The sequence below is a fragment of the Triticum urartu genome, chromosome 1A (assembly GCF_056163025.1).
Source record: "Triticum urartu cultivar PI428250 chromosome 1A, HENAU_Tu73, whole genome shotgun sequence".
NCBI lineage: Eukaryota > Viridiplantae > Streptophyta > Magnoliopsida > Poales > Poaceae > Triticum > Triticum urartu.
The window spans coordinates 122932447-122953354 of record NC_141873.1 but is presented as its reverse complement, the minus strand read 5'-3'; the positions used below and the strand labels follow the sequence as shown (position 1 = coordinate 122953354).

The 20908-nt window shown below is 45.6% G+C and overlaps 2 protein-coding genes across 3 annotated transcripts; one reads left to right on the top strand and one right to left on the bottom strand.

Moving 5' to 3' along the window:
* The first annotated feature begins 13834 nt into the window (after nt 1–13834).
* On the top strand, nt 13835–17122 carry LOC125518273 (UDP-xylose transporter 3-like). Its single transcript, XM_048683169.2, has 8 exons — nt 13835–14012; nt 14100–14313; nt 14948–15132; nt 15482–15549; nt 15623–15755; nt 15959–16120; nt 16200–16466; nt 16597–17122. Exons 2-8 carry the CDS (start codon nt 14190–14192, stop codon nt 16714–16716), a joined length of 1059 nt encoding a protein of 352 aa, XP_048539126.2. The 5' UTR covers nt 13835–14012; nt 14100–14189; the 3' UTR covers nt 16717–17122.
* Nucleotides 17123–17238: 116 nt separating this feature from the next.
* Nucleotides 17239–20543, bottom strand: NPU (ATP-dependent helicase/deoxyribonuclease subunit B). 2 transcript variants are annotated; one of them, XM_048683171.2, is made up of 9 exons: nt 20270–20543; nt 20112–20174; nt 19967–20022; nt 19261–19354; nt 19116–19176; nt 18288–18369; nt 18125–18180; nt 17950–18013; nt 17239–17656 (listed from the first exon to the last, which is right to left on the bottom strand). In XM_048683171.2, the coding sequence occupies exons 1-9, from the start codon at nt 20420–20422 to the stop codon at nt 17593–17595; spliced, it is 693 nt and encodes a 230-aa protein (XP_048539128.1). In that variant the 5' UTR covers nt 20423–20543; the 3' UTR covers nt 17239–17592. The 2 variants fall into 2 exon arrangements, with proteins under 2 accessions (XP_048539128.1, XP_087371551.1); XM_087515425.1 differs by having other exon boundaries at nt 19116–19354.
* Nucleotides 20544–20908: the final 365 nt, after the last annotated feature.

Sequence of the window (20908 nt, the reverse complement as noted above, 5' to 3'; positions counted from 1 at the left end):
TCGCTGCCGGGGACCCCTGGGATGCATATGACCGAAGCACAGGTCAACTCTGACCGTGAGGCTCACGTGACCCCTGCGGGTGCTGTGGAGATGCGATCGCCATGCAACGCGGGCTCTGCCGCGCTGCTCCCTTCGGCGCCGGCCCAGCTTGCTGTCGCGCCAGATGGGCCAAATCTGCTCCAACCCCACACGCACGAGCCTACCACCCCGTCGGCCTTCATGCAGCTGGCCACGATGCAGATCTCTCCGGGCTTGTTGCCTGCTCCCTCTCACCCAGCCCAACGGGTTCCTAGGGCGAAAAAGACCCCTGTGGCTGCTTCGAGAAGAAGCCGTAGACTCCAGGGGCGCAGCGCCTCTGTCTCCGGCGGCGGAAACCGCACCATGCGCTTAGCCAGAAAGCTAGTGATGTCCAAGAGAGGGCTGGCCATAGCAGAAAAAGGAGACGAATCAGAGGAGGAGCAGCTCGAGAAATACCGCCGGATCTTTGACCTGCCACTCTCTCCAGAACAGATTTCTGCTCTGTCCGTGCTTGCCAAGGCAGGCAAGATGCAGGGGGGGAAGGCCGTAAGCATGGCCTAACCGTTGCCTCCCTCGGTGCCTGTCGACATAGTTTCCCCCATGGATTGCAACTTCCTTGTCTGGAACGTGCGTGGGCTGAATAACCCCGCACGTCATGCTGTTGTTCACTCTGTTGTTTCCAACAACAATGTATCTGTCCTCTGCTTGCAAGAGTCAAAGCTAGATTTCGTTGATTTGGGTGTTGTCCAGCAGTGTTGTGGGAGCCGGTTCTCTGATTTTTTCTTCGCACCTGCAGTTGGTACTAGGGGAGGGTTGATTCTGGCTTGGGACTATTGGAAATATGCCCTAGAGGCAATAATAAATTAGTTATTATTATATTTCCTTGTTCATGATAATCGTTTATTATCCATGCTATAATTGTATTGATAGGAAACTCAGATACATGTGTGGATACATAGACAACACCATGTCCCTAGTAAGCCTCTAGTTGACTAGCTCGTTGATCAATAGATGGTTACGGTTTCCTAACCATGGACATTGGATGTCATTGATAACGGGATCACATCATTAGGAGAATGATGTGATGGACAAGACCCAATCCTAAGCATAGCACTAGATCGTGTAGTTCGTATGCTATAGCTTTTCTAATGTCAAGTATCATTTCCTTAGACCATGAGATTGTGCAACTCCCGGATACCGTAGGAATGCTTTGGGTGTATCAAACGTCACAACGTAACTGGGTGACTATAAAGGTGCATTACAGGTATCTCCGAAAGTGTCTGTTGGGTTGGCACGAATCGAGACTGGGATTTGTCACTCCGTGTAAGCGGAGAGGTATCTCTGGGCCCACTCGGTAGGACATCATCATATGCGCAATGTGACCAAAGAGTTGATCACGGGATGATGTGTTACGGAACGAGTAAAGAGACTTGCCGGTAACGAGATTGAACTAGGTATTGGATTCCGACGATCGAATCTCGGGCAAGTAACATACCGATAGACAAAGGGAATTGTATACGGGATTGATTAAGTCCTTGACATCGTGGTTCATCCGATGAGATCATCGTGGAACATGTGGGAGCCATCATGGGTATCCAGATCCCGCTGTTGGTTATTGACCGGAGAACGTCTCGGTCATGTCTGCATGTCTCCCGAACCCGTAGGGTCTACACACTTAAGGTTCGATGACGCTAGGGTTATAAAGGAAGTTTGTATGTGGTTTCCGAATGTTGTTCGGAGTCCCGGATAAGATCCCGGACGTCACGAGGAGTTCCGGAATGGTCCGGAGGTAAAGAATTATATATAGGAAGTGCTGTTTCGGCCATCGGGACAAGTTTCGGGGTCATCGGTATTGTACCGGGACCACCGGAAGGGTCCCGGGGGCCCACCGGGTGGGGCCACCTGCCCCGGGGGGCCACATGGGCTGTAGGGGGTGCGCCTTGGCCTACATGGGCCAAGGGCACCAGCCCCAAGAGGCCCATGCGCCTGGGGAAACCCTAAAGCAAGAGTCCCAGCAGGGGAAGGCACCTCCTAGGTGCCTTGGGGGGGAAGGACTCCTCCCCTGGCCGCCGCCCCCTTGGAGATTGGATCTCCTAGGGGCTGGCGCACCCCCCCTTGGGATCCCTATATATAGTGGGGTAGGAGGGCCTCTCAAATAACACCTTATGCCTTTGGTGCAGCCCCTTCCTCTCTCCCAAGTTCTTCTCCTCTCCCGTGGTGCTTGGCGAAGCCCTGCAGGATTGCCACGCTCCTCCACCACCACCACGCCGTTGTGCTGCTGCTGGATGGAGTCTTCCTCAACCTCTCCCTCTCTCCTTGCTGGATCAAGGCATGGGAGACGTCACCGGGCTGTACGTGTGTTGAACGCGGAGGTGCCGTGTGTTCGGCACTTGATCATCGGTGATTTGAATCACGACGAGTACGACTTCATCAACCCCGTTCACTTGAACGCTTCCGCTTAGCGATCTACAAGGGTATGTAGATGCACTCTCCTTCCCCTCGTTGCTAGTCTCTCCATAGATAGATCTTGGTGATACGTAGGAAAATTTTGAATTTCTGCTACGTTCCCCAACAGTGGCATCATGAGCTAGGTCTATGCGTAGTTTCTATGCACGAGTAGAACACAAAGTAGTTGTGGGCGTTGATTTTGTTCAATTTGCTTGCCGTTACTAGTCTTATCTTGATTCGGCGGCATCGTGGGATGAAGCGGCCTGGACCAACCTTACACGTACTCTTACGTGAGACCGGTTCCACCGACAAACATGCACTAGTTGCATAAGGTGGCTGGCGGGTGTCTGTCTCTCCCACTTTAGTCGGATCGGATTCGATGAAAAGGGTCCTTATGAAGGGTAAATAGCAATTGGCATATCACGTTGTGGTTTTGCGTAGGTAAGAAACGTTCTTGCTAGAAACCCATAGCAGCCACGTAAAACATGCAAACAACAATTAGAGGACGTCTAACTTGTTTTTGCAGGGTATGCTATGTGATGTGATATGGCCAAAAGGATGATCATGGAGCCCCAAGATGGAGATCAAAGGAGCTATATGATATTGGCCATATCATGTCACTATTATTTGATTGCATGTGATGTTTATCATGTTTATACATCTTATTTGCTTAGAACGACAGTAGTAAATAAGATGATCCCTCATTAAAATTTCAAGAAGTGTTCTCCCCTAACTGTGCACCGTTGCTACAGTTCGTTGTTTCTAAGCACGCCGTGATGATCGGGTGTGATGGATCCTTACGTTCACATACAACGTGTGTAAGACAGTTTTACACATGCAAAAACACTTAGGGTTAACTTGACGAGCCTAGCATGTACAGACATGGCCTCGGAACACAGAAGACCGAAAGGTCGAGCATGAGTCGTATAGAAGATACGATCAACATGAAGATGTTCACCGACGTTGGCTAGTCCGTCTCACGTGATGATCGGACACGGCCTAGTTGACTCGGATCATGTAATCACTTAGATGACTAGAGGGATGTCTATCTGAGTGGGAGTTCATAAGATGAACTTAATTATCCTGAACATAGTCAAAAGAATTTTGCAAATTATGTCGTAGCTCGCGCTTTAGTTCTACTGTTTAGTTATGTTCCTAGAGAAAAATTAGTTGAAAGTTGATAGTAGAAATTATGCGGACTAGGTCCGTAAACTGAGGATTGTCCTCATTGCTTCTTAGAAGGCTTATGTCCTTAATACACCGCTCAGTGTGCTAAACCTCGAACGTTGTCTGTGGATGTTGCGAACATCTGACATACACGTTTTGATAACTACGTGATAGTTCAGTTAAACGGTTTAGAGTTGAGGCACCAAAGACGTTTTTTGAAACGTCGCGAAACATATAAGATGTTTTGAGGGCTGAAATTGGAATTTCAGGCTCGTGCCCACGTCAAGAGGTATAAGACCTCCGACAATTTTCTTAACCTGCAAACTAAGGAGAAAAGCTCAATTGTTGAGCTTGTGCTCAGATTGTCTGAGTACAACAATCGCTTGAATCAAGTGGGAGTTAATCTTCCAGATGAGATAGTGATGTTTCTCCGAAGTCATTACCACCAAGCTGCTAGAGCTTCGTGATGAACTATAATCGGGGACATGTATGATGATCCTTGAGATGTTCGTGATGTTTGACACCACAAAAGTAGAAATCAAGAAGGAGCATCAATTGTTGATGGTTGGTGAAACCACTAGTTTCAAGAAGGGCAAGGGAACGAAGGGATACTTCATAAAACGGCAATTCAGCTGCTGCTCTAGTGAAGAAACCCAAGGTTGAACCCAAACCCGAGACTAAGTGCTTCTGTAATAAAGGGAACAGCCACTGGAGCAGAATTACCCTAGATACTTGGTAGATTAGAAGGCTGGCAAGGTCGATAGAAGTATATTGGATATACATTATGTTAATGTGTACTTTACTAGTACTCCTAGTATCACCAGGGTATTAGATACCGGTTCGGTTGCTAAGTGTTAGTAACTCGAAATAAAAGCTACGGAATAAACGGAGACTAGCTAAAGGTGAGCTGATGATATGTGTTGGAAGTGTTTCCAATGTTGATATAATCAAATATCGTACGCTCCTTCTACCATCGAGATTGGTGTTTGCATTGAGCATAGACATGATTGGATTATGTCTATCGCAATACGGTTATTCATTTAAGGAGAATAATGGTTACTCTGTTTATTTGAATAATACCTTCAATGGTCTTACACCTAAAATGAATAGTTTATTGAATCTCGATCGTAGTGATACACATGTTCATGCCAAAAGATAGTAATGATAGTACCACCTACTTGTGGCACTGCCACTTAAGTCATATCGGTATAAAACGCATGAAGAAGCTCCATGTTGATGGATCTTTGGGCTCACTCGTTTTGAAAAGTTTGAGACATGCGAACCATGTCTATTGGTGTGTATGCATGAAGAAACTCCATGCAAATGGACCGTTTGGACTCACTTGATTTTGAATCACTTGAGGCATGCAAATCATACCACATGGGCAAGATGACTGAAAGCCTCGGTTTCAGTAAAATGGAACTAGAAAGCAAATTGTTGGAAGTAATACATTTTGATGTGTGCAGTCCAATGAGTGCTGAGGCATGTAGTGGATATTGTTATGTTCTTTCTTCATAGATGATTTGAGTAGATGTTGAGTACATTTACTTGATGAATCACGAGTCTGAATTATTGAAAGGTTCAAATAATTTCAGGGTGAAGTTGAAAGATCGTCGTGACAAGAGGATAAAATATCTATGATATGATCATAGAGATGAATATCTGAATTACGAGTTTGGCACAGAATTAAGACATTGTGGAAATTGTTTCACAGCTGATACAGCCTGGAACACCATAGTGTGATGGTGTGTCCGAACATCATAACCGCACCCTATTGGATATGATGCATACCATGATGTCTCTTATCAAATTACCACAATAGTTTATGGGTTAGGCATTAGAGACAACCACATTCACTTTAAATAGGGCACCACGTAATTCCGATGAGATGACACCGTATGAACTATGGCTTAGAGAAACCTAAGCTGTCATTTCTTAAAAGTTTGGGACTGTGACGCTTATGTGAAAAAGTTTCAGGCTGATAAGCTCGAACCTAAAGCGGATAAATGCATCTTCATAGGATACCCAAAACAGTTGGGTATACCTCCTGTCTCAGATTCGAAAGCAATAAGGGATTGTTTCTAGAATCAGGTCCTTTCTCGAGGAAAAGTTTCTCTCGAAAGAATTGAGTGGGAGGATGGTGGAGACTTGATGAGGTTATTGAACCGTTACTTCAACTAGTGTATAGCAGGGCACAAAGAGTTGTTCCTGTGGCACCTACACCAATCGAAGTGGAAGCTTATGATATTGATCATGAGACTTCAGATCAAGTCACTACCAAACATCGTAGGATGACAAGGATGCGTACTACTTCAGAGTGGTACGTAACCCTGTCTTGGAAGTCATGTTGCTAGACAACAATGAACCTACGAGCTATGGAGAAGCGATGGTGGGCCCGGATTCCGATAAATGGCTCGAGGCCATAAAATCCGAAATAGGATCCATGTATGAAAACAAAGTGTAGACTTTGGCAGAACGATTCGATGGTCGTAAGGCTATTGAGTACAGATGGATTTTAAAAGGAAGACGGACAATGATGGTAAGTATCACCGTTAAGAAAGCTCGACTTGTCGTTAAGATGTTTTTCGACAAGTTCAAGGAGTTGACTACGGTGAGACTTTCTCACTCGTAGCGATGCTAAGAGTCTGTTGGAATTATATTAGCGATTACTGCATTATTTATGAAATCTTGCAGATAGGATGTCAAAACATTGTTTCCTCGACGATTTTCTTGAGGAAAGGTTGTATGTGATACAACCGGAAGGTTTTGTCAATCCTGAAAGATGCTAATAAGTATGCAAAGCTCCAGCAATCCTTCTGAGGACTGGAGTAAGCATCTCCGAGTTGGAATGTATGCTTTGATGAGATGATCAAAGATTTTGGGTGTATACAAAGTTTATGAGAAACTGGTATTTCCAAAGAAGTGAGTGGGAGCACTATAGAATTTCTGATGAGTATATGTTGTTGACATATTATGGATCAGAAATGATGTAGAATTTCTGGAAAGCATATAGGGTTATTTGGAAAGTGTTTTTCAATGGAAAACCTGGATTAAGCTACTTGAGCATTAAGCATCAAGATCTATAAGGATAGATCAAAACGCTTAATGGTACTTTCAAATGAGCACATACCTTGACATGATCTTGAAGTTGTTCAAGATGGATCAGTCAAAGAAGGAGTTCTTACCTGAGTTGTGAGGTATGAAGTTAAGACTTAAAGCTCGACCACGGCAGAACAGAGAGAAAGGACGAAGGTCGTCCCCTATGCTTAAGACATAGGCTCTACAGTATGCTATGCTGTGTACCGCACCTGAAGTGTGCCTTGCCATGAGTCAGTCAAGGGGTGCAAGAGTGATCCAAGAATGGATCACAGGAAAGCGGTCAAAGTTATCCTTAGTAACTAGTGGACTAAGGAATTTTCTCGATTATGGAGGTGGTAAAAGAGTTCGTCGTAAAGGGTTACGTCGATGCAAGCTTAAACACCTATCCGGATAGCTCTGAGTAGAGATACCAGATACGTATAATGGAGCAACAATTTAGAATAGCTCCAAGTAGAGCAGTTATTTGGAATAGCTCCAAATAGAACGTGGTAGCTACATCTAGGAGATGACATAGAGATTTGTAAAGCACATACGGATCTGAAAGGTTCAGACCCGTTGACTAAAACCTCTCTCACAAGCAACATGATCAAACCCAGAACTCATTGAGTCTTAATCACATGATGATGTGAACTAGATTATTGACTCTAGTAAACTCTTGGATGTTGGTTACATGGCGATGTGACCTGTGAGTGTTAATCACATGGCGATGTGAACTAGATTATTGACTCTAGTGCAAGTGGGAGACTGTTGGAAATATGCCCTAGAGGCAATAATAAATTAGTTATTATTATATTTCCTTGTTCATGATAATCGTTTATTATCCATGCTATAATTGTATTGATAGGAAACTCAGATACATGTGTGGATACATAGACAACACCATGTCCCTAGTAAGCCTCTAGTTGACTAGCTCGTTGATCAATAGATGGTTACGGTTTCCTAACCATGGACATTGGATGTCATTGATAACGGGATCACACCATTAGGAGAATGATGTGATGGACAAGACCCAATCCTAAGCATAGCACTAGATCGTGTAGTTCATATGCTATAGCTTTTCTAATGTCAAGTATCATTTCCTTAGACCATGAGATTGTGCAACTCCCGGATACCGTAGGAATGCTTTGGGTGTATCAAACGTCACAACGTAACTGGGTGACTATAAAGGTGCATTACAGGTATCTCCGAAAGTGTTTGTTGGGTTGGCACGAATCGAGACTGGGATTTGTCACTCCGTGTAAGCGGAGAGGTATCTTTGGGCCCACTCGGTAGGACATCATCATATGCGCAATGTGACCAAAGAGTTGATCACGGGATGATGTGTTACGGAACGAGTAAAGAGACTTGCCGGTAACGAGATTGAACTAGGTATTGGATTTCGACGATCAAATCTCGGGCAAGTAACATACCGATAGACAAAGGGAATTGTATACGGGATTGATTAAGTCCTTGACATCGTGGTTCATCCGATGAGATCATCGTGGAACATGTGGGAGCCATCATGGGTATCCAGATCCTGCTGTTGGTTATTGACCGGAGAACGTCTCGGTCATGTCTGCATGTCTCCCGAACCCGTAGGGTCTACACACTTAAGGTTCGATGACGCTAGGGTTATAAAGGAAGTTTGTATGTGGTTTCCGAATGTTGTTCGGAGTCCCGGATAAGATCCCGGACGTCACGAGGAGTTCTGGAATGGTCCGGAGGTAAAGAATTATATATAGGAAGTGCTGTTTCGGCCATCGGGACAAGTTTCGGGGTCATCGGTATTGTACCGGGACCACCGGAAGGGTCCCGGGGGCCCACCGGGTGGGGCCACCTGCCCCGGGGGGCCACATGGGCTGTAGGGGGTGCGCCTTGGCCTACATGGGCCAAGGGCACCAGCCCCAAGAGGCCCATGCGCCTGGGGAAACCCTAAAGCAAGAGTCCCAGCAGGGGAAGGCACCTCCTAGGTGCCTTGGGGGGGAAGGACTCCTCCCCTGGCCGCCGCCCCCTTGGAGATTGGATCTCCTAGGGGCTGGCGCACCCCCCCTTGGGATCCCTATATATAGTGGGGTAGGAGGGCCTCTCAAATAACACCTTATGCCTTTGGTGCAGCCCCTCCCTCTCTCCCAAGTTCTTCTCCTCTCCCGTGGTGCTTGGCGAAGCCCTGCAGGATTGCCACGCTCCTCCACCACCACCACGCCGTTGTGCTGCTGCTGGATGGAGTCTTCCTCAACCTCTCCCTCTCTCCTTGCTGGATCAAGGCATGGGAGACGTCACCGGGCTGTACGTGTGTTGAACGCGGAGGTGCCGTGCGTTCGGCACTTGATCATCGGTGATTTGAATCACGACGAGTACGACTTCATCAACCCCGTTCACTTGAACGCTTCCGCTTAGTGATCTACAAGGGTATGTAGATGCACTCTCCTTCCCCTCGTTGCTAGTCTCTCCATAGATAGATCTTGGTGATACGTAGGAAAATTTTGAATTTCTGCTACGTTCCCCAACAAATGCGATGGTCAAGTTCTGTAATCCGATCATTACTACTAGTTTCATTGCTGCTGAAGGCACTTTTATTCAGTCAGGTTCAAAGTTCAATCTGATCAATGTCTATGGCCCACAAGATGATCATGCCAAGTTAGTGCTGCTTGATGAGCTCAAACTAACTATGTCAAGTGGTTTGCCTGCCGGTGCTCCTTGCATTTTAGCAGGGGATTTCAACTTGATTGCTAGAGCCACAGACAAGAATAACCTGAACATCAACAGAAGGTTGTTGGCTACTTTTAGAAATTTTATCAATGAGTTGCAGCTTCGAGATCTGTACCTACATGGCCGGCGCTATACTTGGAGCAACGAGCAGGCAAATGCCACCATGGTCAAGCTGGATAGAGTTCTCTTTAATGAGGAATGGGATGCTCTGTTTCCTGGTTGTCTGCTACAAGCACTTTCTACCGAGATGTCCGACCACTGTCCCTTGCTCCTTTCATGTGATGTTGATTTCAAGCCATTTCAAAGATTCAGATTTGAGAACCACTGGGTCCGCTTGGAGGGGTTCCATCAGACTGTTCTTGAGTCTTGGCAGAAGATTCCAAATTGTAATGATGCGTGCTCCAGGTTGCACATGAAGCTTATTTCCACAGGCCGAGCTCTTCGTAAATGGAATTCTTGTATGATTGGCGATCTGCATTTAAGAGTGGCGGTCTCTAGCGAGCTGATTTTTATGCTGGACCAAGCCATGGACAAGCGCATGCTCTCGGACGATGAGAGGCAATTCAGGGCGATGCTCAAGGTTAATTGTCTCGGAATCGCTGCGCTGCAACGCTCTATGTGGAGGCAACGGTCCAGGATCACCCGAATTCGAGAGGGGGATGCAACTTCGAGATTCTTTCAGGCCAAGGCGACTACTAGAAGAAGAAAGAGCTTTATCCACCGCCTCACTGTTGATGGGGTGCCAGTTACCAGCCAAGTTGGCAAAGAGCAGGCCATGTTCGTTTTCTTCTCGAAACTTCTTGGGCACAAACGTGTCAGGACAAGCACGCTGAACCTGCAGAATATTGGAATAACCGCAGCTGAGCTCTCGAAGCTAGAGAGGCCTATCTTAGAAGATGAGGTCAAGTCTGTGTTGTTCGACCTTGACCCGAGCAAGTCTCCGGGCCCTGACGGCTTCTCTGCACTTTTCTTCCAAAGCTGTTGGGACACGATCAAGTTGGACATCATGGTGGCTATCAGAGAGATCGAGTGCCTAAACGCCAGAAAGCTTCATCTGCTCAATTCAGCCACCATTGTGCTCCTCCCGAAGAGCCCTGAAGCATCAACCCCTAGAGATTTTAGGCCGATCAGCTTGGTCAACTTCATCAGCAAACTTTTCATGAAGATCCTTGCCTCGAGATTAAGATGTAGGATGAACGACCTTGTTCAACCTTGCCAGAGTGCCTTCATCAAGGGTCGCACAATTCATGATAATTTTAAGTATGTTCAGTGCCTTGCCAAGATGTTCAAACAATCAAAGACGCCGGCCGTGATGTTGAAGATGGACATTGAAAAGGCTTTCGATTCGGTCTCTTGGGAGTTCCCGCTGCAGGCTCTCGAGGCCAAGGGCTTTGGCACCAAGTTCCGTGACTGGATCTCTATCATGTTGTCTACTGCCACTTCCAGAGTGCTTGTCAATGGGGTTCTCACGGACTCAATTCACCATCAGCAGGGTCTCCGGCAGGGAGACCCTATATCGCCGCTACTTTTCGTCATTGTGATGGACTGCCTTGCTGCCCTCATTAATGCCGCCGTCGAGGCCGGGGTGCTCAAGCCTATAGGGCGATCTCGCATGCCTTTCCAAACCTCACTCTATGCAGATGATGATGATGATGTTGTGATCTTCATCAATCTGGAGCCTTCTGAAATTGCATCCATCAAGCAACTGTTGCAACTCTTTGGCAATGCGACCGGGTTACACACCAACTTCCAGAAGAGCTCTTTCACCCCAATTCGCTGTGAGGGCTTCGATCTGGCTCTGATTATGGGTACCTCAATGGGTGCATGCAAAAACTTCCCCTGCAAGTACCTCGGAATGCCACTTTCTGACTCTAGGCTGAAGATGGTTGATTATGAGGAATATATTGACAAGATACTGGCTAAAGTTCGTTGCTGGAAGCTTGGACTCATGGGTCTGGATGGGCGCCTTATACTTGTCAAGCAAATCTTGTCTGCGATGGTGGTTTTCCAAATGATTGCCCTGTCACAACCGATTTGGCTACATAAAATTGTTGACAAACTCCGAAGAGGCTTTCTTTGGGAGAGCAAGGAAGCTGCCGTTGGGGGCAAATGCTTGGTAAGCTGGAAGCTTGTGTGCCGGCCGAAGATTTATGGGGGACTTGGGATCCCCAACCTGCAAGCTCAAGGCCTAGCTCTACGCCTTCGCTGGCTTTGGCAATCCTGGAACGAGCCGGACAAGCCATGGGCATTCCTACCCATGACAATCGACAAGAATCTTAGCAACCTCTTCAACGCATCTGTCAAGTTCAACCTCGGAAATGGAGAAAGGATTAAGTTCTGGTTAGATCCTTGGCTCAATGGGGTTGCTCTGAGTTGCGCGGCGCCTGACCTATTTGCTTGCTGCACTCGCAAGAACCTCACTGTGGCTCAAGCCCTTCATGATGGCCGTTGGATTAGACACCTGCGTCACCCTCTTGCACCAACATCCATTGTCCAATTCACAAGGCTCTGGGAGATGGTTGCCGATGTGCGCCTACTGCAGGGAACTCCGGATTCGGTGATCTGGAGATGGACGCCGAGCGGTGCTTACTCTTCCGCCACTGCATATGCCGTGCAATTCGAGGGGTGCATTCGCCTCGCCGGCCAGCGGCACATTTGGGCAGCAGATGCTCCACTAAAATGTAGAATTTTTGCTTGGCTAGCGATCCTGGGCAAATGCCTTACAGCGGACAACCTACGTAAGAGAGGATGGCCACACGACCCGATCTGTTGTCTCTGCAGGGCAGCGGACGAGTGTGCCGATCACCTCCTGGCACGCTGCTCCTTCACCCAAGCACTATGGAGTTTGATGCTGAACCACTGCAACCTTCCCACAACACTTGCACCGATAGGGGCAACCTCCAGCCTCGCTGAATGGTGGGAGTCCAACGTGGTGAGCATTAATCTGCCCAACTCAAGGGGCTGGGGTGGTCTTGCGGTGGCCATCTGGTGGTTCACTTGGCGCGAGAGGAACGCTCGGATTTTCCAAAACAAGGTGTCCACTGTTAGCAAAGTGTTCAACTCGATGATGGATGAGTTTATGCTATGGAACCAGGCTGGGCGTCATAGGATTTAGCAGATTCTAGACAGACCACGTGAGCCGAACTGACTTGGGCACTTATGTATAGTTGTTATGATGTCTGATGTTACTTTGTTCCTATTCTCGGCCTGGCACTTGTGCAGGCCACAATACCTATAACACCTTTCTTCCTATAATTGAAAAGAAAAGCTGCTCCGTCAGCTTTCGTAAAAAAAAGACCTTTAGGTAGGAAAAATATCGTCTTTTCCCTCTGAGGAAAGAGGGGTCACATGTTTTGCGTTCAACAACAGATTTTCACGCGTCGACTTAGATGAACCCCCTCTGTTCATGACCTCATAATCATGGGTGGAGGGGGGACCCCCCACCCGGTTTGTTCTTCTACAGTTGTAGGTTATCTTCGTTGGTAGATTTTAATCGGTTCATCTTCGGCTTCGGTAGTGATGACAACACCACCGAATAAGGTGTCTCCAAATCCTTGACCAACATGCCAGATTCCACCATCGTCGACGAATCCATGATGATGTTTCTCCGAGAGGGGTCAGCGTGGCGACAGAGATGACCTAGAGCTTTCTCCTCCAACTCGCCTATCGAGGTAATGTGTACTCTAGTGTCGTTGTGGAGCTTCAAAGAAGATGTATAGGAGTAGTCCGGTGCTCGACACCTCCATCGGCAATGTTGGCTTACAAAGAGGCGTTGCCTGCTCTCGTGAAGGGTTTGTGGGTGGAATGATGGCGGGATCCAGTGGTCCCTCGACGACATTGTGCGGGGAAGGTAGATCCGATGGACGGGGTTCCTAGGACGACACGTTACAATGATATGTGCTACTCGTTCACGGTAGTTTTCTTCATCGATTCTCAAAGCTTTGATGTGACGGTGCACCGACAGTTCTTTGGCTGAAGGAGCTTGTCTCTTCTCCCTTCAGCGGCGATGAAGGACGGCAGCAACCGCCCCCTCCCCAGGGACCTCGTTGTGATTTTCTATTACGTGAGATGTGTTTCTTGTCTGTGCCAGGACATGTGCCCCCTCTCGTCGGTTCGAGTATGTTCTATAGCACGCGTGGCGCGTGTTGTACCTTGACGCTCGATTGAATGTACACATGGCAGCTGTCGAAAAAAAAGAAAAAAACTTTGCAACAATTATGGCTACAAAAAGGCAAATTTGGCAAATTGAGACAAGAGGAAGGTGGACCCTGTTTGAAGTTTTTAGCAAATTCAGCAGGTATTCAGTGCAGAGTCAATAGTTCCCATGCGGCAAGCGACGTGGACAACCATATCTAATTGCCGCTTCCTTTAATCGCCAATCTCACCGACGAGGCGGCCATCCATATAAAAATACCTCGTCTCCCTCCCCGCCCCTGATTCGCAAGGCCAAAGCAAGAGGGGCAGGAGCGCCACCGCGAATCCCATCCCATCCCCGCACCGCCGCCGATCCCGCCCGCCCGCCCCTCCGCAGATCTCCCCGACATTGCCCGCTCCCCGGCCGGATTCGCCCAGATCCACCGACGCGGCGCGCGGTATGTTTCGACCCCTCCCGTCCGTTTCTTGGCAGAGCGCTCGCTGCTTCGATTGGCTGATCGAAATGGCATCTCTCTTGCCTGCAGGTGCTCCCGGCGGCGTGGTCCGGTCGGTCTGATCGGGAAGGCTTGATCTTTTTTGTTGGTGCTGTTGTCTGGAGGGTGGTGGCAGCGGAGATGGGCGTCGGAGGGGAGAAGTTCCAGCTGGGGACGGTGGGGGCGCTGGGCCTCTCCGTGGTGTCCTCCGTGTCCATTGTCATCTGCAACAAGGCCCTCATGAGCTCCCTCGGCTTCACCTTCGGTGTGAGATCTAACTGTTTCTTGCTTCCCAGCTTCTTGATTCGTTACGTTACGTGTTCGTGCTTGGTGCTCTGTGATTTTGCTAGATCTATCTATGCGTGCTCCGTTCTTCGGTTGTGCACATGCTCGGTTCAGATTATTAACACCAGATGCTTTTCAGCTTATGTGGTAGCTGCCAATTGAATTTGGTGTGTTTGATAACTACTGTATATATTGTGATTCGTCGCAGCATACTGTAGAAATCAGGAGAGCATGAGTGTAAAATGATAGAGTGACTGGTCTCTTGGAGCTAGCGTACTTACTGTGAAAGCTTTGATTATTTTTCGTAACGAACGAGGTTGTGTAGCTACCGCTAAAAAAAGGTTGTGTAGCATGTCCTGGTTGCTTGCTGCTTCGGTATCTTGACAGATGGGAGTAGTATCTCTGTTTGTTTGTGCTGCCTGGAGTGTATGTACATGTGATGTTCAAGAACTTGTTAGCTTTGACTTGGTACATTTTTATTTCTTATTTCTGAATGTTGCTTATGTCCTTGTGAATAGAATAGAGAGAGCTTGTGCTGAAGAGTGAATGAGAATATGAGATACCAGTGAAATTATTAATACTGATATCCTACGACATGGAATTGTGTTTTGCAGCTACCACCTTGACGAGCTGGCATCTCCTGGTCACTTTCTGCTCCCTTCATGTGGCACTATGGATGAAGTTTTTCGAGCACAAGGCTTTTGATTCGAGAACTGTCATGGGATTCGGAGTACTCAATGGCATCTCCATTGGGCTCCTCAATCTGAGTCTTGGTTTCAATTCTGTTGGCTTTTACCAGGTACTGCACATTATGTGATCTTTTTACATTTATTCTCGTACCATTGTCAGGATTCCATAGTTAATTCACTCCAGTTCTGCACTTACTACATTTGGTATTAACAGTAAAAATCATCATCACAGTAAAAATGTAACAAACTTTACTTCCGCTACGCGGTACGACAATAGTTACTTGGCGAGTTAGGGTGCAGGTTAATTATATCTACCTTGTTTGTGCAAGAAACTTTACCAAGAAGGCTTTTGGCTAGAGTTGAACATTTTGTACAAGCATTGATTGCTATTAAATGTCACCCTTCCTTCTGCACTAATCAATCCACCTAACTGGTGCTGAATTGTCCTTTTACGTCTAGATGACAAAGCTGGCCATCATCCCCTGCACTGTTATTTTGGAGACTCTTTTCTTCAGGAAGAAGTTCAGGTTTGTGTTTTTTTACATTCTGTTCATTACTTCCATACCATCTTCATCTAAACATTTTCTGACTTGACTGCAGCCGGACTATCCAGATCTCCCTTTCCGTGCTTCTTTTGGGTGTCGGTGTTGCAACCGTGACTGATTTGCAACTCAATGCTGTGGGGTCCATACTGTCCTTGCTGGCCATTATCACGACTTGCATCGCTCAAATCGTATCCTTTGATGACAGCTTTTGCCTTTTCTTGGCCAAATCGAAATTTCCTGGCATCTTTTTTGGTCAGAAAGTGGAATTTGCATCTGGTTCCAGAATGAAGAATTTGCACTTGACGTGATGACTGTTTATTACTACTCTGTTACATTCACGTATTACCACCGTTTTTGTCGTGTGGTCTTGTAGTCCTTAACCAGCTACCAGATGACAAACACTATTCAGAAGAAATTCAAGGTTTCTTCAACCCAGCTGCTATATCAGTCTTGTCCTTACCAGTCATTGACACTGTTTCTTATCGGCCCGTTCCTTGATGGATTCCTGACTAACCAAAACGTCTTTGCTTTCAATTACACATCTAACGTTGTGGTAAGTCATGAAGCAGCTTTGGCAAACTTCTTTTGACATTGTTAATCTGTTTCTGATTCTCCTCTTGTTCCATGTGCAGTTTTTCATCGTCTTGTCGTGTTTGATATCGGTCTCAGTAAACTTCAGCACCTTTCTTGTGATTGGAAAGACATCTCCTGTTACTTACCAAGTCCTGGGCCATCTTAAAACATGCCTAGTTTTGACCTTCGGCTACGTTTTGCTTCATGATCCGTTTAGCTGGAGAAACATACTTGGCATCCTAATTGCGGTTGTTGGGATGGTACTATATTCATACTTCTGCTCAATAGAGACTCAACCAAAAAATACCGATGTCTCCGCACAGCAGGTACCTTGCTTTTCAAATCTCATGCCTTGTAAATATTTAATATTTTATTTGCAACAATTCTCCTGTGGTTCTTTAGCTTCATTACTTTTATTTCTTGTTTATAAATCCCTATGTGTTCTCTATATTGCAGTCAAAAGAAGGTGACTCGGCACCTTTGATCTCTGATTCTTTGAGCAAAGTTGAAAATGGAGGTGATGACGATGAGCCTTTGAAGGTACCGGTGTGGAGCTCAAAGTACTCAAGGGCGTGAGAATTTCGTCTCTTAGACGGCGGATGGCATTATACAGGATTCAATTTAGTAGGCAGATAGTAGGGTTGGAAGCCAACTTCCCAACCCAAGTAATGAAGCAATGGACATTTCAGTTACAATTAAAATGATCTGATTCTTTGGAGGGTTTTACCTTCCAAAATTGCAGATCGACCATGAAACTAGATAGCAGATATTGTAAAATTGTATCCGGATATGGTCCAAACCTTCTCACTGTAACTTCATGTTGGGACACTGGTCTGCAGATAGACTCCATTCTTTTTGTACCAAAGGTCCCGAGGTCAAGAATTGTGCAAGACTTTAAAGTATTTATAGGTTCAAGTTTGTAACTGTACTTTCAGATTTACGTTGGACCATAGTAATGCAAGTGATGTACATTTCAGTTTAAGGAGTTAAAAATAACCAGGTTCATTTCCATGTAACAACACAAACAGCTACAGTTCAAGGAGGAATCGGTGTTTCACAGATGAAGCAATGAAACATTTGCACCAATCTTGTGATCTGTAGAGGTGTACACGGTGCCTGTTTTTATATCAAAATGTAGATGTAGAAGACAAATTCTTGCAACATTGAAATCACACAGGTCATATATCAAAACTGTAATGAGCTAGCAACTGCACATACTTCAGTTTGCTAAATGTTCTGTTATACCAAGGAAAAACCTATAATCCATCTCTCATTTAACTCGCCATGTTGTAACTGTCAGTTCCGTACAATGCATGCATACAAAATGGTTCACCGGTTCTTCAGATGCATGCTATTGTCCACGCTCCCAAGAAAGCTTGAGTTCACAATGTCTTTGTCGGTGTTTCCATAAGTGGACATTTGTCGATAATTCAACAGCCCCTTGTGGAAACATCACTCAACCTTTGCAACCCCTCCTTCAGGTAGACTGCTATCAGAAACCGCTTCTCGCACAAACCTACAAAGCAGAATGGTGTCGGTGTCAATAACACATTTCCTTCCAATTTGAATGATGGGCATGAAAGGATATCAATGGGCACACACACAACTAAACAACCTAGCTAACTATGACTAAAGCGGTGTCCAGATAAGTTAAGCATCTCCCTAAAAAAAAGTTAAGCATGCTGGATTGCAAGGACAGCAGAATGTCATTGTATCAATCTCTTATATTGGTTACTTTCATTTCACCACGAACATGGCAACATTATCAGCCTATATCTTGAAACTAAAAGAAAATGTGAATAATCATACCTTGTTAACTTATCTTGAGATGATTGCAATACATAGATTGCAAGGATGAAGGAAAGAACAAGGCCTGTAATACCACGGTGAAAACATTTTTAGAGTACAAATGTGAAAGGGATTATTATGTGGAAGATGGCACGATGAAACATTTTTTATTTTTTGGCTTGGGGGATTAACTCACCAGATCCAAATAACACATAGAATCCTGCAGTAACATCTATCTCTGATTGTTCCTCCCTGTACAGAAGAATTATTTGGTCGTAATGTCACGCTTCAAAGTTTTCTCAAACTAGTACTTGGAAACAAAATTTTATCAATGCAAACAAGGCCAGATAAGTTTTTACCATGTATAACTAACAAGTACATATTTTGGCCAATTCTGTTGATCCCAGAAATCCTTCTTTATGTCAGGATGAAGTTCCACAACTGCCCAATGAAACACAGATGGGTTAGCAACTAGGCTACCCAATTCAGAAACTTAAAGGAAAAAACACACATAGTGATTATACATTTTACTGCATGGTAAAAAAGAGAGAGGAAAACTTACACTTAATATTAGTTCATCTATCCTAGAACATAAATAGTCTATAGTCTATAGCAAATGTGCCTTCCAACAGGGCATAATGTCATTGCAGCAGGCCAATAATACCCATAGATGGATTTAGAGGAAGTCATGAGTATCTTGTTGATGCTCATACAAAGGCTGCTTCAATAGCACACCACTATTTTACTACATGGTAAAAGAAGTTGACTACTTGACTAAAGCAAAACAAATATTTGCAGTTTCTCTTGAACCCTTAGCAACACTTAGGATAAGGCACTACACTCTGACTGGACAACATGCTCATAATGGATCACAAGAAAGAACAAACAGATACAGCAACAACAACAAGATGCATGATACAACAGCAGCAACAACAGATTAATCTTGTCAAACAATTCATGCTATCACAGGAAACCCTTAGGTTTTTGGAAACAGAAACTCCGAGAAACACATGTATACATAATACATGGTCTAGCATTAAAAACTTGGTCAAACAATCCAACTTGAATGCATATGCATGGTACTTCCTTACATGACAATAAATACATCGCTACAGATGCTAGGGATATAAACTTCTAAAATACACAGAAAAGGATATATTGTGAGGAGAGGCGATAGCATTACATACAATGGTGAGGCATGTCGACTACTTTAGCCGTAACACCAAGCAAATCGTTTCCAGTGTATTTCTGTATAATCAAAGGTAGATAATTATAAGCAGAAAGAAAGTATTCCCCTGAAATTACATATATAACAGTTAACAGGGGACTCACTAAATGGAAATCAATCAGTGGAACTTCAGAGCTTTTGCGATTAATAACATAAAGCCAAGGAACATGGAACTTTTCGTGTCCAATCTGAAATGTTCTGCATAGGAAGGACCATGTAAGACAGACACATCTCTGCAAACAGATCATTCACAAAACACAGATACGGTACAACTATCATACTATTTACAAAATTTACCATGCATGCCAGCAACCTTACGAATTTCCATGACTTCATCATTACTGAGTCTAAGTTCAATATGTTTTAACCAAACAAGTACCTTGAGATAGCATAAATTTTGCATACCACAAAACCTTCTGGATCACAGAATGTATAAACATAAATCAGGAGCCATAGTAGTGCTAGTATATCACCAATTCAGATTTGCAAACTTACATCTTTCGTGAAATGATCGTATTGAATTTAATGTTATACCAATTTGCACTTGCGGAATCAAATGTCTCATGGCATGGATGTATGAATATTCTACAGAAAACTACATTACGAATTACAACAGTCATCATTCATTCACAGTGCACCTATAACATTAGGCTAACCCTCTACCCACCCTGGAAAATCCAGCATCTTGTAGTCTTGAAACCAATTAGCCAATTTGACTGATTCACACAAGCAATTTGCCTCGAACGTTGGAGGATAGCAGTGTCAAAAAATTCTTGAGGACAAGTTTAAGCTAGGAGATCTAAATCTTACATCTTATACGGATCCGCACCGGTGAACCCTGTGGGTTTGGGGATCGGCATCAGCACCTGCACGAACGAGAGAACCAAATCACCGATACGCCCCACACGCAAATCCCCAAAGATCGAACCGTAGAGCAGTTCCGAGAAACCCTCACCTCCCGGTTGACCGCGAAGACCGGGCAGTGGCGGCCGATGACGTCGAACCACACCGACCTCGACTGCAATAAGAACCGCACGGGTCAGACGAGATGGAACGGACGAATTCGCTCCGGAGCATCTAGCTCTGAGTAAGGGCATGGTTCGATCTGATTACGCCGTGGTACTGGCCGGAGCGGAGCATGGGGATGATGTCGCCGGGGCGGTAGGCGGACGAGAGGGGGAGGAGGAACGAGCCGATTAGCAGCAAGGGTAGGAGGAGTAGGAGAAGGCGGTGGTGGGTGGTGGCGGGGCTCCGGCGAGTGGCCATGGTGGTCGCCGGAGTCGGCAGCGGGAGTGGAGACGGGGCACGAATGGGGTACGTCAGATTTGTTGATGCTTACTGGACTTGGCTAGCTGATGCTGGCCCATTGCTTGGCCCAGTAATACAATGATATCGGCCCCCCGGCCGAGTTAAATATTCAGTCCAGTTTTTTTTTAGAAACAAATATTCAGTCCAGCTTCCTACGGGCGCCCCGAAGGCTGAGGAGAGGACGCAACTCCTCATTCATGATAGGGCGTGTTTAGTTGCAGTTTGCAAGTAGTTGCATTGTACGTCCATCTTCAATCAGTTTGGTTTTTAAAATGTAGTTTTATACGCAATAGATGCAATCTGTTTGGTTGCCTGCATCGCATGGAGGGGCACTTACTCTTACTGTTTGGTTATCGTTTTTGTGCTTAGAGTGTGAACAGATACAAACTTTAGTTGTTTGGTTATAAACAGCGTTTGTGTTCTACTCACCCTATTCAAATGTGA

Coding starts and splice junctions, on each gene's coding strand:
- NPU (XM_087515425.1), bottom strand. CDS start 20,422: ATGGCCACTCGCCGGAGCCCCGCCACCACCCACCACCGCCTTCTCCTA. Junction 18,370..19,115: donor AGTCGACATGCCTCACCATT/GTATGTAATGCT, acceptor TTCATTGGGCAG/TTGTGGAACTTCATCCTGAC. Junction 18,181..18,287: donor GTACTTGTTAGTTATACATG/GTAAAAACTTAT, acceptor TCTTCTGTACAG/GGAGGAACAATCAGAGATAG.
- LOC125518273 (XM_048683169.2), top strand. CDS start 14,190: ATGGGCGTCGGAGGGGAGAAGTTCCAGCTGGGGACGGTGGGGGCGCTG. Junction 15,550..15,622: donor TTCTTCAGGAAGAAGTTCAG/GTTTGTGTTTTT, acceptor ACTTGACTGCAG/CCGGACTATCCAGATCTCCC. Junction 15,756..15,958: donor CGACTTGCATCGCTCAAATC/GTATCCTTTGAT, acceptor ACCAGCTACCAG/ATGACAAACACTATTCAGAA.